General features: G+C 43.4%; 1 protein-coding gene across 15 annotated transcripts in view; it reads left to right on the top strand.

The window, feature by feature from the left end:
* SHISAL1 (shisa like 1) overlaps positions 1–15,356 on the top strand; it is a gene marked incomplete at its 3' end in the record, with an annotated part of 195,564 nt that overhangs the window by 174,391 nt on the left and 5,817 nt on the right. For 9 of the 15 annotated variants that reach the window (XM_083738982.1, XM_083738969.1, XM_083738967.1 and 6 more), the window contains one exon: positions 1,534–6,980. The exons of the other annotated variants lie outside the window; for them this stretch is intronic. In XM_083738982.1, coding sequence (XP_083595108.1) covers positions 1,534–1,549 — 16 coding nt within the window. Of the gene's footprint in view, positions 1–1,533; positions 6,981–15,356 lie in introns of those variants that run through there. 15 annotated transcript variants of the gene reach the window in all.

Consider the following 15,356-nt stretch of genomic DNA (forward strand, 5'->3'; position numbering starts at 1 on the left):
GTTATTCCAAAAGTATGGAACGAAGCACCTCCCATGCTGTCAGCAGAATGTGAGAGCTTAAATTTCCATTTCAAGAGCAGGTGGTCATGCTATTTCCCACCACCACCAGACTGGCACATCCACAGAAAATGAGTCAAAGGGGGACCTTTTCCATCCCTTTCTCAGAGTGTGTGCCACCTATGGAACTTTAGCAATGGGTAGAGCAATCCAAACCTCCAGTACACTGGAGTGGGTGGCGTTGGATGGAGCAGAAGACGTCCTCCACCCAGCACTGCCAGTCTCCACCAGACTCTGCCATCTTGGTAGCTCCACCATCAGGGGAGCCCAATGATGAGGAGCACACCATGTACCCACCAAAAGGGCAGGTGGGTGGAAGCTACCATTGGTGTCGTCCCCACCAGCAGTAGTCAGAGGATGCCCTCCAAAGAGGGCAGGTGACCGCACTGGGCCTGATCTGGGCCTCTGCTGCACCAGTTGGGGGGCTGGTGGTGGTGTAGGATCATTTCTTTCCTGCCTCCAACTTCCACGCTGGCCAGCATGTGGCAAGGCTGTGTGTGTGGTGTTGGCTGTGCCACTCCATCAATTCCCATCACTGCTGGCCAGGGTTAGGATTGCACCCTAAGACCTGGACTACACATTGCCCTGTGTGTGAGCATCAGTCACTCATACACACACACACACACACACACACAAACACGCCATAATGTGGGACTTGCCAGATTAATCAGGCCAACAGCACACAATCTCCCCCTCCATCTCATTGGTAGCTCATTTCAGGTGAATAGGGCAATTTGTTGCATGATGCTTAGCTGATGCCCCTGATGAATGTAACCAGTAGCCCAAATGTCAGATTAGGTCAGAAACTGTTGGAATCATTCTAGTAAAATAATTTCCTACACGCATGCTGTTGTGACTTAATTTGCACAGCCTCGTTTCTTTCTTATGTCAGGCCAAATCCTTGAAAGTCTAACAGCATTTTCACACATGAAAGCACCTTTGAGCCTCTCTTGTCCTATTTATTTTAATATCTGATTGCTGTAAATGTGGAAGGCAGGCATTTGTAACGTGAATGATTCTCTGATGATGTGGATTCTATTCACATTACAACTCAATTGAAGCAAGAGGCACTTTAAGTCTCAGTTATGGAAACACCTGGTTAGTCTTCCATTCCATCCTCTGTAAATATGAAATAGTTGCTTTAAAGGCATTGACAAGCTTCTCTTATTGTTCCTCTCCTAAAGCAATATATGGAAAAGCAAAGGTGTTTGAAAGTGTTGAAGTTTTTTGGTTGTGGCAGCCCACTTTAGTTATTTGTTTGCAGAAAAGATGTCTATGTATAGTCAAAATATTATTACAGCCAGAGGAGTCTGGGATCTGTCATACATTCTTGGCTGCTCTCTGGCAGACCGAGTTTTATGGAAGAAGAGGGAAGGCTAATTAAGTTCAGCAACCATAACTTTGACTTTGATGCAGCACCATGATTCTAGCAGTAAGTAAATTCACTCACTAATTACAGAATTTCTTTCTCTTTAGTCTGGAAACCATCTGAGTGTTGTGTGATCTGAATCGAGATTCTGTTAGATATGCCTCCACAATATTCACAAAACGCCGCCACACTTGGCACCAGTGTGAGATCCATGACTGAATAAGAGGCAGCTCTTTTGCTCTGCTCCATGGTGGTTTCCTGGGTCATCGGCAAGATCATGAGCTCAACAAATCTTACCAGCTGTTGAAATCAAAGGGGAGATTATTTATTGAAGAGAATTAAGCCAGAAACGTACCCATTTGGGAGACTCTAATTGGCTAGCATTTTAACTGAAATTCTACAGGCACCTCCAACAGGTGTTTCAGTGTAGATGTTTACTGCCACATTTTCTTAACACAAGAATAGAGCGTTGGTGGTAGATTTATTTTGGTATACTTTTCTATGATGAATCCCCAATGCTACTATGTTATTGCAGTCCTGAGGGGCTATGGCAGAACAAAAGAGGACAAAAATTAAACATTTGTGCTATAAAAGTTGTGCGGTTTCAGCAGGAAGTTATGAGACTGAAAATGAAGCAGTGTGACTACTAGAGAGGTGCAATGTATCGCCATACCGTTGAATACCAGTATTGAAATAACACCATGAACAAAAGGCGGTGGAGACTGAACAGCTTCCCTGGGGGTAGCTCAGAATACTTTACAGGCACTTTGCAGATAATTTGCAGGCACTCGTGTCTCCAGCTTTGCTTTCTCTCTCCCTTCTCCCTCCTAACCAACAAGAAATGATGATAAGCCCTCACACACCAGCAAACTCTTTCAGCTTCATCATCATATAATTATGCAGATCCTAACAATCCAGGAGGGACCCCCCCCCCCAAGGCTAGACAATCAAGATCCAGCCAAAGTGAAGAAAGAAGTAACCAAAGGGCTGGAAAGGCTCTTCTAAGCTCTTCTTTCTTTCCTCACCCCACTAGTGAAAAAAAGAGGGGGAAGAGTTTTCGTTTTTATTTTCTGGTGGTATTTATGTTGTTGGTTCCCCCTAAATAGCTTTCCTCCATATCAGAAAGGTTTATTTAAAAACTATTTGACTACCTTTTTGCTTCCTTGCCCTCCCTCCCTCCTTCCCTTTGATAAAAAGGGAGAGTTTGGTGGGATGAGGGCTTGGGGGGGGGCTTCTGTGGGGGGGGGAGATGGAGGAGAGAAGATTTAGCTGGCTGCCTTATGGCTGAAATGGGAGGTTGGGTACTGTGCGAGAATGACGGGGAGGATGTTTTTCAGTAAGCAGTGCAAGCAAATGCATGCCTCCTCACAAGCAAGCCCTACTGAATTCAAGGAGGCTTACTCCCAGGAAAGTAGAAGTAAGTTTAGTTGAACACAGTGGGGCTTGTGCATGCACAGATTCCATTTAGACCTCTTGAGTGGGGAAGCAGATGCAATTTGACTAGTAAATCACTTAAACTACTCTTAAATTAGTTGAAAATATATGAAATGTATTATATGGAAGTTTATTTAATATTTTTATTAAATCTACTACTTACCTTACAATTTAAGACCCTCCAGTGCTGCGGGGAGGCCCAGCAAGGCCCTCTGCCACCATATATATACATTATGATGTGATATCGTGATACTTAGCTGTTGATATAGTGTGATGCTGAAAATAAGATATCGGCCAGCCCTAGTGACTACCCCTTTAACTTTTGCAATTGCAAAAATATTGAAACCAGGATCACGTGAGACTGCCCTGGAGAGCATAATGAGCACAACATCATTATGAATGTGCCATAAAAAGGATGCCTGGAGGGGTCTTGAGTACAACTTTCTATTTACAGGGCCTTGTTTGCTGCTCTGCTTTCCCCAGGAGCTTTCAGGATAAAGCAAATGCTGACAGAGCAAATTAAGTATTGCAAATGGGGGCGAGAGGCTGCTAAATGCCCAGCATAAGTGTGTACTGGCAGATTCCTCTTTCGGTAGGATGGAGAAGGAGGAGGAAGCTGGCCAGTTCACAAAGTCTGCTATTTCAAGAAATCTTTCGCACATTTTACTTTTTGTTAGGGAGGAGCAAACAATCTGGCCCCACACCGATAAAAATAGAGAGAATTCTGTAATACCCATATGCTCATTTTACCCATTTACATTGCACATAAATAAATTTGAAATGTTCTTTTCGTTTTGTTACTTTGTGTTCGTTTGCTCCGTGGAGAAGAACAGCAGCAGTTCCTTCTGCTAAGATGGCTCATTAATCTTAAAAAAGTGTTGAGTTAGATAAGATAAACATTAAAAGATTATCAAATGCCACCTTACTCCTTTCAACCTGTTGTTCCCAGAATACCCATAATTTGGGCTACATGTCTCTCTTCATGTGCACATGGGGTGGGGGGATTTGTGCTATGAATATCATCAGTTCTTTTGATCGTTTGTACCCCTGTGAATTGTTTCCGCTTCTTTTTCTTTAAAAATGGTATCAATGTGCATTTGGTTTTGGTTTAAGTCAGGCATGGCCAAACTTAGCCCTCCAGCTGCTTTGGGACTACAATTCCCATCATCCTTGACCACTGGACCAGTTAGCTGGGGATGATGGGAGTTGTAGTCCCAAAACAGCTGGAGGGCCGAGTTTGCCTATGCCTGGTTTAAGTTCTTTGTCATCAATATTCACAAGAGCCACCATGCATGTGATCAGAGTATCACCCATGCAGTAAGAACTTCATTGTGGCCATAAGAGGCACAAACACAATTTCTTGCATGCCAGAATGAGCCCACCTAACACCTCAGGCAGAAATACAATCTCTTTGAATATCAGCTCGGACAAAATGTTTTTCAGTGGAGTCTGTGCATGCGCAAAGGCTCAGGTGAATCCAAATTGCTCACTCAAAAAGCGAATGGGACCCCTCATTGAGTAGCCCAATCAAACACTGAAACCTCTCAAGGCAGAAGTTCCAGAGAATACTTGGAGTGCCCAGTCCTTCCTTCCCCAGGGGAAAAAGCTTTCCTTGGGTGTCTGGCAGGGCAGCAGCACACAGTTCCTCTTCTTAAGCTACCATTTCACTTACAACCTGGGACCGTGGGGGTTCAACTACATCCCCAGCGGGAAAATGCCAGTGTCATTTTCCACCAGGGATTTATGGAAGTTTACGACTCTTGATCCCAGTTGGGAGAAGACACTGCAGTATTGATACATTAGCAGCATTTTATTCAAAAATGTGAGGGGAGGGAAGAGTCCAACTGGGACCCACCACCAGCTCACCCTTCCTGGCCTCTAAGAAACTTTTACCGCTTGGAGAGAAGGACAGACTGAGGAGAAGGGACTTCAGGAGAATCTGGTAGGCAGACTTCCTGAGTTGGCCATGTCACCTGCCTCAGTTCCTCTCACAGAAGGCAGCCTAATCCGAGTCTTGCCTGGCAGGGTCCATTGCTGAGGTGGGAGAGAAGATGTTTTGCATGCAAAAGATCACGGGTCCAATCCCTGGCATTTTCAGTTTAACAGGATCTCAGGTAACAGGTCTGGAAACAGCATATATTTCAAGCTGGAGGCTTCAGTGAGCTGCCGGCCAGCAAACTTGAAAATACAGAGCTTAGACGTCCTGAAGATTTGACTTATAAGGAGGCAGCATTGTAGGTTTTGCAAGGTGATACATAGGAAGAAAGCAATACTGTCTCCATTAAACACATAAGCAATATATAGCCAGTCAAAATATCCTGAAAGGAGGTGTGAATGGTGCTCTAGAGCTGCTCCAAGCCAGTAGCCCCTTTGCCTGGATACATGATTATTATTACTTTTTTTTATCGCTGTCATCAGTCCTGATCTCAGCTTGTGTCAATCATACATAATTCTGGCAACTTGGATTTGGGTGTTCACAACAGAGACTGAAGAGCACATCAGAGGTTTATAGTTTTTCAGAAATCCTATTATTAACCTGAGGCTAATCACTTCTCTGATTATGATTACAAATTGGTTCCCATCTTCTGAGGTGACAGTTTAATTTATTTTTACTCTCAGTCTGCTGTGTTCATTTGCATTGGTGACATTACCCCAAAGCACTCTGGATGGCTTAATTAAAAATGATTTTTGTGAAAGAAAGAAAGAAAGAAAGAAAGAAAGAAAGAAAGAAAGAAAGGAAGGCAGGCATATGGATCAGATTTCCAGGTTATATTGAAGGAGATGGGAATAGAAACCTGTTTTGCAATCACTGTCTAATAGCAAGTGTCAGAAAAAATCCGTGCAAAAATACGTTGCTGCTTGCTTATTCTGCTTTCGTTCTCATTCAAAAGCACTATGGGCATATATAGAAGCAACTATGAAATGGAAAGACCTACAGATGATTCTACATTAATCTTGTGAGGCTACTGAATGGAATGTTGATCTTGAACCTATGAAAGATCTGTTTTCAAATCTCAACTCAGTCCAGAGTTGTTTGATGATAACTTTGGACAAGCCATTGTTTTGGCTCCCAGGTCCCCATCTGTGAAATGGGAATAATAATTCACATGCTTGATAATATAATTGTGCGGCCCTTTAGGATACCAAAAACACTAGAACGTGGGCAATAATCCAATGCACTTTCAACATAAAGAGTTCTCCTGGTTTCCACAGACCATATTGCAGCCACAGGCACTTTACCTCCCTGTACTTTAGGGTTCCTTTCTTGCAGTGTTACCACCAGCAAAAGAAATTGCCTCTCCCCAAAGGCATCCCAACCTCCCCCTTGCATTCTGTCCAACTGATAGGGACTATCAATCCTATGCCACTTCCCCCAAAGTAAGCCGCACTGAACTCAGCTGACTTACTTGAGGATAGGGTTACTTGGATAGGATTCCACTGTTAGCAATTGGGGGGGGGTCATTCTTCTCGGGAGAGGCCTCCCTGGCTCCATTGCTGGAGGATGGGGCAAAAGAGGAGATTTTGTTTCACAAAGGACTCATTTATGAAGGCGGCTTGTTAAGAACATTGCTTTCAATATGAGTCTGTGCTGCTACCATCGTTTTATTTATTTTTACAGGCAATTCCCCATTTATTCAGGGGGTACGTTCTGAGGCACTGCACATTTAAGTGAAATTGTGTATATTGGGAACACCATTGAAAAAGCTGGCAAACACTCTCTAAGCCTCTGGAAACCCTTGGAAAGCCCTTTTAAAAAAAACCCAAAAATTCACCAAAGTCCACCAGAATCGCTCCCTCCAAACTCTCCACAGGCCTCAAAGGCTCAATAGGCTCCCGGGATTGTTTTTGCACCATTTTTGCTGTTTTCATGCTTTTTAGGGCCATTTTGCTCCTTTTCCTGCCACTTCTGGGTTTGTGGCGATGCGCGCGTGCATTGAACATGCATAAGTGGGGGGTTGCCTGTATTTTGCTTTTACCTCTTTGACCACGATTTGTGTTCTAATTGGTGTTTTATATAGTATTGTGTATTGTTTTGTTTTAAACTGTAAGCCATCTTACGTACCTGGTAGAAAACTGGGCTAGAAATTTGGGGCATGAATTAAAAAAGTGAAGCTTGTGATCAGCTGTGTGGCATTTCTTGCGCAAGAAAATGGATCTCATCCCCACCACCTCCACCACCCCAACCAACAGCCCCTTGCATGGGAGCATTGTGGGTTCAAGCCCCACATTGGGCGGAAAGATTCCTTTCCATCCCTACAAAAACATCTGATCAGAAAGATCCACTCTGAGCATAACCATCTGAAAACACAGACTGGGGCTTGTTTAAATTATGGCCTCTATTTAGGGTTCTGTGGAAACAGAAGTTCTTTATCAAGAGAACCTGAATACTGTAGCTTGTAATATATTTCACAAATGAAACACAGTTGTATGAATCTTCTTTTGAATACTTGACCCTGGAAATGTTACTATTTTAAGTATTTCTTTCTGAATTTGCTAAGTCTTTGGGAAGTGCTAAGTCTTTGGAAAGCCCTCCTTGCCAACCACCATCCCTTTCCAAGTCTCTAGCTGTCAAGCATAAGTTTTCAGTCGTATCTTTACCACAAGGCCTTGAAACTTGCATTTTTTTTTCTCATTGAAAGCTGACGCGTTCTGAAAACTAAATTCTGTATTTTCTCTGTCCTCTTCTGGAATGATGGCACCCAAGCACACAGCCCTGTCAGTAGACAAGAATGATCTGCCTGTTATTTTCCCCATGCAAGTGTAATTCTCCAGTCAATTGCAGCCCTAAATTCAATTGCTCAAACGATGGCAGTTGCATGTTAGCCAATTAAAGGTTCTCTTTTCCCATTTATAAGAGCTCGTGTACTCAGACTATGCAAGGCTAATATTCAGATCCTGAACTTTATTTGGAAGGAAGTCACCCTCTCAGGTAAGCAGCAGACACGCCAGCCTTGGGAGGGCAGTTGCCACCCAGCCCCCAGCCCCTCGCTGTGTGGGCAGGGCCCAGAAGACTGCCTTTGCCACTGTGGCTAGAAATTATCGTTTAAATAAAATGTTTCAGCTTACTTTATAAACTTAAAACTTTTCAACTATTTTTAAAGACTTTCTAGCTGCTGTGGCAAAACAACAAGAGCACAGACCCCCAGGGCACCTCATCCAGAATGCTTCACTCTTAGGAAGCCCCCCCCCCCTTCCTCAGAGCAAGGCATGGGGTGGAGTGAGCATTTTGGAGAGCCCCCCCCCAAGAGCTGCTTGGTTTGATGGGCCAGCGAGGCAAGCAAGCTACCCCACCACCAGGCAGTCATCCCAATTTGCCCAATGCAGTGGTTTCCAAACTTTTTTCCTCTGGGCCACATCTGCAGAATAGAAATTTGCTCATGCCAAACCAAATATTTTATTGCAAAGAAATACATTGGAAAACACAACTAGGATTGTCTTCGGTATCATTTGATGTTCTTACTTTCATTTTGAAAAGATATCTATCCATATTTTGTAAATAAATAAAATTATTTTGATAGTATACTACACTGAATAGTCAGCCAGCAGCACTATTAGAAATGTGAGCCAGGCATCCAGCGAGCTCGGAGGGAAGGAAGACTGAGAGAGTGGGAAAGAATGGCAGGAGGAGGAAAAGGGAGTGGGGAGCGAAGGAAGGAAGGAAGGAAGGAAGGAAGGAAGGAAGGAAGGTGGGTGAGAGTGAGTGAGTGAGTGAGTGAGTGAGTGAGTGAGTGAGTGGATGGACGGACGGACCAACGGAGAAGTAGAGAGGTGGTGCATGCAGACCCAACCCTGATGGCCATGGAGGAACTCAATGGCGGCATGTGAAAGGCGACGGTAAGCAAACATTTTCACATGGTCTCTCCCAGCTTCAGAGGCACCGATACAGTTCCTTGCCAAGGGCGCAAAAGCGCCTAGGTACACCTCTGTTCTCCTTCACTTCATTTAAACTAAAAGCAGCTGCACAGGGAAGGAATTGTGAAATTATTTTCCTCTGTATCATTTTTGTACTGAAAACATCCAATGCAGCTGTTTTCCCTCCTAAAGCTGCTATTAGTGGGGTGGGGGGACTGGAGGAAGGCAATTTTCAGCGGAAAAACAGCACAGAGGAAAGGGTTAAACCCTCCTATCTGCCCCAGTCAAAATCCACAGGGTGGGGGTGGAAGCTTCTGTTTATGAGAGCGAGCAAGACAGAGACAGAAGCACAGAGAGACAGAGAGCAATGGAAAGAAGGGGAATCCAATTCATGGAATTCAAAGACGCATTTCATCCCCAGGTGTATTTTGACCTGTGTCTCTCCACCTCCCTCACATTTTCTGATGCACCTGAACATCTGATGTTCTGCTACAAAAAATCTGGCAACCGTTTAAAAGCAGTTGCCTTGTGTTTTGTTTGGTTGTTTTAATTTCATAGCAAATCTGGAAATCAGCCCAGCAATCTTCTAAAGCAGGCTGCAACAACAGAATTTCAAAAGGGGAACATTAGTCATTCTGTACTTTGCTCTCAAAAGGCTCTTCAGAGATGACTAGATTGGTTAATTTCAGTTTCACGTTGCATTTGAAAAGGTGAAGCAGAAGCTGATGGTCGCTCAATTTAAATTTGTAAATGCAGGTGAAACAGACAGGCAGCCTCCTCATCTTGTGAAGTCTCTGCTTCTGAAGAGTGTGGTTGTGCTGCTCCCCTTAGCCAGCCGGCCCCATCAGCCCTAACCTTTGGCTATTCTGGCAGGTGTGTGAGTTCCCCTTAAGATTTGGAAAAGACCTGAACCCTAATGGCTCTATATATGCATTTGAAAATACTGTTTTCATTTCTTCCCCTTCATTTGTGCTGAAAGTCTAAAGGCAGAAACCCGTCTGGGTCCCCGTCCCCCCCCAGATTATTTTACAAAGCATCATGTACATTGATGATGCTGTAAATATCATTGATAATTGCTCCTCTCCAGCTTCAGCTTTTTCCTACCTTCAGCCTTATTCACATGGGTGGTTATCAGTCACAGCCAACAAAAGTTGGTTAAATCACTGTAAATAATATACAGTGAAGGCCTCAGTTCTACTTGCATACTGTCATGCTTGTGTTGGTTGGAACAGTACCTTGGAATAGAAGTAGAGATGTTTTGGCCATGATTCTGATGGAATAAGTTTGGCTGAGGGTTTTGATTACTATTTTATTATTTTCATTATAATTTCTGTGGCTCTTTTTTCAGGGTTATTTACAGCTAGCCCACAATAGTCGTGGAGATGCTGCATAAACAAAGTCCCTCAGTTTGGGCGAGTCCTCCAACCTGAGAACTGTTCAGTTAGGCAGTTTGTTCCAAAATTCAGAGTTAGAAAAGCTAACATTTGTAAATAACATTATGATAAAAAAGAAGTTGTAGTCCAAGAACATCTGGGGACCTAAGGTTGAAGAACACTGAAGGTGGACTATTACAAGTGGGATTTGCTCCTTTGCAGCTTTGCAGCCCCTCCATTTCATCCCTCCCCCCCCCCCCCCCGCAACAGTCATTCAGTTTTCCATGCCCACTGAGCATGCAGTTTAGAGGCTGTTTTTTTTTGGGGGGGGGAGAGAATTATACTTCTTCAAACTGGCAGGCCACCAAGGCACCTCCTACTGTCTTGTGTGGGGTTTGTTCTGGTTTGGCTACATAAGGGTAGACACTCAGAAAATGAGTTTGCTGTCGGTGTATACAATTTCACACAGTGCATTTGAAGGAATTGTAGGTTTGATACAGAAGCAGTATCAAGTGAAACCGCTGGGGTAGCTGGCGGTAGTTTTCCTTGACTAACATTTAAGCCTGGTTTTGATACCTGCCTGCCTGCCTTAATGAGCATACCAGGTAAGAGTCCAAAAGAAGGCTTTTTTGCACACCCATGCTTGACAGCATTCTCTCTTAAAGCCTCTAGTATTTTGTGAGCACACTCTGTTCTGGTTTAATTGGTTGCTCAGTGCGAACTCAAAATCTGGCATAAAAGCACTCCAAAAATGCTAAAAGGACACCTGTTTTAACAGGTTCTTTTTGATGAACACATTCTGAAAATCTGTAATAATCCTCATTGCTAAGCAGGACCAGTGGATAATATTTGTTCTAGTTTAATAACATCCCAAGGTCTCCTATGACAGAAAACCCTATTTACTAAACACGATGCCAACACATTATTTGCATCAAGAGCTGACATCCTGTCACATCAAAGACTTATGCCTCACTTAGATTAGAAATCTTTCTGGGCTGCACCACCTTCCACTGCATGTTCGCATCAATGAATGCCCCTCCATACTAATAATAATAAATTCTCCTTATAAAAGCTAGACATTGGGGTCAAGGGTTCTAGTCTAGGCCTCTCTTTGACATGTTCATTTTCAACATGTAAGGTTTGTGGGGATTAATACGGTCAAGTGAGCACATACCTGTAATTTGATGTGACACAATCCGGGCACAAGTTTATACAGAGTCAAAGCATTGGGCCATCCAGCTGAGGGTTGGCCACACTCGCTGGCAGCCGCCTTCCAGAGATACAGGCAGGACACATTTGCAGCCCGATCTGAAGATGCTGCATATTGAATCTCATTCCTTCTGCACACAAAGCTGACGATCTACGGTGAGCTGCATCCTTTTCCCACTTCGAACTGCGGTTGTGTGATCCCTTGGTCTTCTGGATTTGCATATAGCCCACCAGAGAAAGCAACATGGGCCCATAATAATTTGGTAAAGGTAAAGGGACCCCTGACCGTTAGGTCCAGTCGCGGACAACTCTGGGGTTGCGCGCTCATCTCGCTTTACTGGCTGAGCCCAAAACAAGCTCTGCTTTCTCTCGGGCTGAACCACAGGTCAAAAATGAATGCAAATGATAGGTTGATTACAGTGATCAGCTTTTAAGCATGTTGCAATTTGTGAAATGCTCAGAAACTTCCTGGAGGCACTTCCCCCAGCGGTTGTGATAACAGAAGGAGTCACTGCAGTCATCTTGCTGACTCAACATTATTTCTATCATTAGAACAGTTCAAGCCATTATTTGCGCCAAAATTCATTGCTGTAAAAGGATTGTGAACAACAAGCTTGCAAAATTTCCAACTAGTAGAATGTGCCATTGAGGACAGAACTAAATATTGAGTGTCCCTTTGCTCTCTCATCCTCATGCTGTGCACACCAAGTAAAGCAGTGTGTGATGTCACCATGCTTTGCATCTCTCTGTCCCTGGCAGCCAGTGATATGGGGGAAACACGGCACATTAAACCACATCACACATGCTGTGGGATTCATTATGAGTGAAATATGGAAAAGCAACACAGAACATCCAGTTCCTTTCATCAAGCTAACATGGTGGCCACTGTGTTCCCAGTGTGTATATCTGTCTTATTGAAGAGTGAAGCATAATCAGTGTTCAAGAAAGCTCTTAGAATAAGTATATGGGCTCCAGTTCAGCTGAAGTTAGTCATGACAATTGTTGCATTCCTAAGCATAGTTAGTAGGCACTAGTAAGCTCTACAGAATGCAATGGTTCTTGTTCTTGAGGAAGCATGTTGGGGATTGCACCATGTATCTCATTAAAGCCAATGACAGCCCCGCTAGTTGTGACTAATCTGTTCCACTGGTTTACACAGGACTCTTGGGTGCCTAACATTAGCTAGGTTTCACCCATTGTCAGGATGATACATCAGGAATATATGGTGAATATTCCAGATCAGAACCCCATTCTTCATGGTTAGCAAGGCCAGGGAAACGTGCTTTGAAGGCCAGTCTAGAAAACCATTTGTTGACTTTTTTCTTTTTTAAAAAAAAAAAAGATATTTATTAAAAGTTTAAACATTACAAAAAAATGAAAATAAAGCAACAAAAAATTTAACAGAACATACATTACAATACATTTAAAAAAAACATAAAAACCAATACAATAATAGCAATAAAAGAAAACACAGATCCAATATTCCTTATCTTTATCTTCTATTTACTTGTTTCATCGACCTCCTCACACCTCCCTTTTTGTATTCTAGTTTAATTATTTGTTTCAGCAAATTCTTTCCATCTTTCTCAATTCTTATTGGGTAATTTATCTTAACAGTCTAACCTATTAATTAACTCAACAAATCCTTCCATCTTTCACTATATTCTGTCGTTCAGTTTACCTTAATTTATTTTAACCTTATCTTACCATAAAATACCTTAAAGCTTAAAACTTAATATTTATACATAGCTCCTTATATCATTTCTACTAAAGCCAAATAGTTACATTCCAACATTTTTCCTAATACTCATTAATTTTACACTAATTCCCAAAATAAGTTTTTTTAAAAAAAAAACTTTCTTCCAATCCTCATCCAACGTCCATTTGTTGACCTTTTTCACCGCCACAGAGCTGCACTTGTAGTGAGTCAGAGGGGTAAGAGGAGCTATGCTAGATGAGTATAAAACTATGCCTATGCTTGGCAGGGGGTTGGACTCGATGGCCCTTATGGTCTCTTCCAACTGTATGATTCTATGATTCTATGCATGTGTGGAGAAAGTGGATAGAGATAACGCTAGAACTCAGGAACATCCAGTGAAGCTGAAATGTTAGGACATCCAGAAGAAAGTACTTCTGCACACATCTCATAGTTAAAACTGTGGAATTTGCTCCGACAAGAGGCAGTGATGCCCACCACCTTGGAAAGCCTTAAAAGAGGAGAGTGCAGCTGTGCTTGGGTCCTGCTTTGGGCTTCCCATAGGCACTTGTGAGAATAGGTTGCTGGTCATTACTCTGATCCATCTGGCTCTTCTTAGATTGGCCAGGGTATCAAATTCCCTGTGGTTATCAATTGCAGTAGCAGGAGAACACACACACACACACACACACACACACCCTCAAATTAGGCTGCTGAGTTGAAGACATCTTGGATTAGCCATTGAGTGTATGAGAGAATCATAGAATCATAGAGTTGGAAGAGACCACAAGGGCCATTGAGTCCAAACCCCTGCCAAGCAGGAAACACCATCAGAGCACTCCTGACATATGGTTGTCAAGCCTCTGCTTAAAGACCTCCAAAGAAGGAGACTCCACCACACTCCTTGGCAGCAAATTCCACTGTCAAACAGCTCCTACTGTCAAGAAGTTCTTCCTAATGTTTAGGTGGAATCTTTTTTTCTTGTAGTTTGGAGCCATTGCTCCGTGTTCGCTTCTCTGGAGCAGCAGAAAACAACCTTTCTCCCTCCTCTATGTGACATCCTTTTATATATTTGAACATTTATATATTTGAACATGGCTATCATATCACCCCTTAACCTCCTCTTCTCCAGGCTAAACATGCCCAGCTCCCTTAGCCGTTCCTCATAAGGCATCGTTTCCAGGCCTTTGACCATTTTGGTTGCCCTCCTCTGGACACGTTCCAGTTTGTCAGTGTCCTTCTTGAACTGTGGTGCCCAGCATTGTGGGCTCAGCTTCATTCTGGTACTAAGAAAAGAAACTGTGAAGTTCAGATTATGGTCAGAGTCACCCTGCTTTTTAATTGCCTTTTGCCCCTGGCTCTGGTTGGTAGCTCTTTTGGTTCCAGTAAAAAAACAAAGTAGATCCGACAAGCAAGGCGTCTGCTCACCCCCATCGTAAACTCTGCCTGCTTCTTCAGGGTGCTGAGCCCCTGCCAGATCCTCACTCCCAAAAGCCAATCATTTTGATGGGACCTGAATAATTTATCCCACATTGAGGGGACGTGATTGATAGGTCCTATAAAATCATTTATATTTCTACAGCAAAACACCTTCCCTGTCAACAGAATGCTAAATTCATTGCCGGCCTATACTGTCGAAGAAATTGGGGGAGGGGGGCGGCCAGCTCTTATTTCCAAACTGTAATGACTTCAGACACATGATAAGCTTCCTGGATTTACTAGTTCTCCTAGTATTCATTTCCCATTTCATTTCCCTTCAATCTTGCTACACTTTCATATTTTCAATCTGTAGCAGACGTTTGTCCTCTGGTTTTGTATTTCAGGTGAAGAAAACAATTATTTTGCTCCCTAGCCCACTTTCTAAAATGTCATTATGTTAGAACAGGAGCTGGCAACCTTTGTGCCCATGAGCTGTTTGGAAGGCTGGGAGGGGTACAGTTTACAAGGCAGGACACATAGCTATTCCCTTGATTTTATCCTTGCTACAAGGTAGATTAGGTTGAGAGATAGAGACTGGCCCAGGCTCACCCAGTGACATTCATGGTCGAGTAGCAATTGGAACCCTACTGGGCACGGCACAATGGCTCTCCTCCCCCTTAACAATCTTTAGTCAGAGGTCATATTTAGCTGGACAGGCCTGAAGAGCCATGGAGCTGTCCACGATATGGTGCTGAAAGCTGGCCACTGGGACTCGGGATTTCACACAGCATCAATTACTGTACAGTACAATGGTGCTGTGGGTTAAACCACAGAGCCTAGGACTTGCTGATCAGAAGGTCTGTGGTTCGAATCCCCGCAACAGGGTGAGCTCCTGTTGCTCGGTCCCTGCTCCTGCCAACCTAGCAGTTCGAAAGCACATCAGTGC

The sequence above is a fragment of the Podarcis gaigeae genome (assembly GCF_964106915.1).
Source record: "Podarcis gaigeae genome assembly, chromosome: 5".
NCBI lineage: Eukaryota > Metazoa > Chordata > Lepidosauria > Squamata > Lacertidae > Podarcis > Podarcis gaigeae.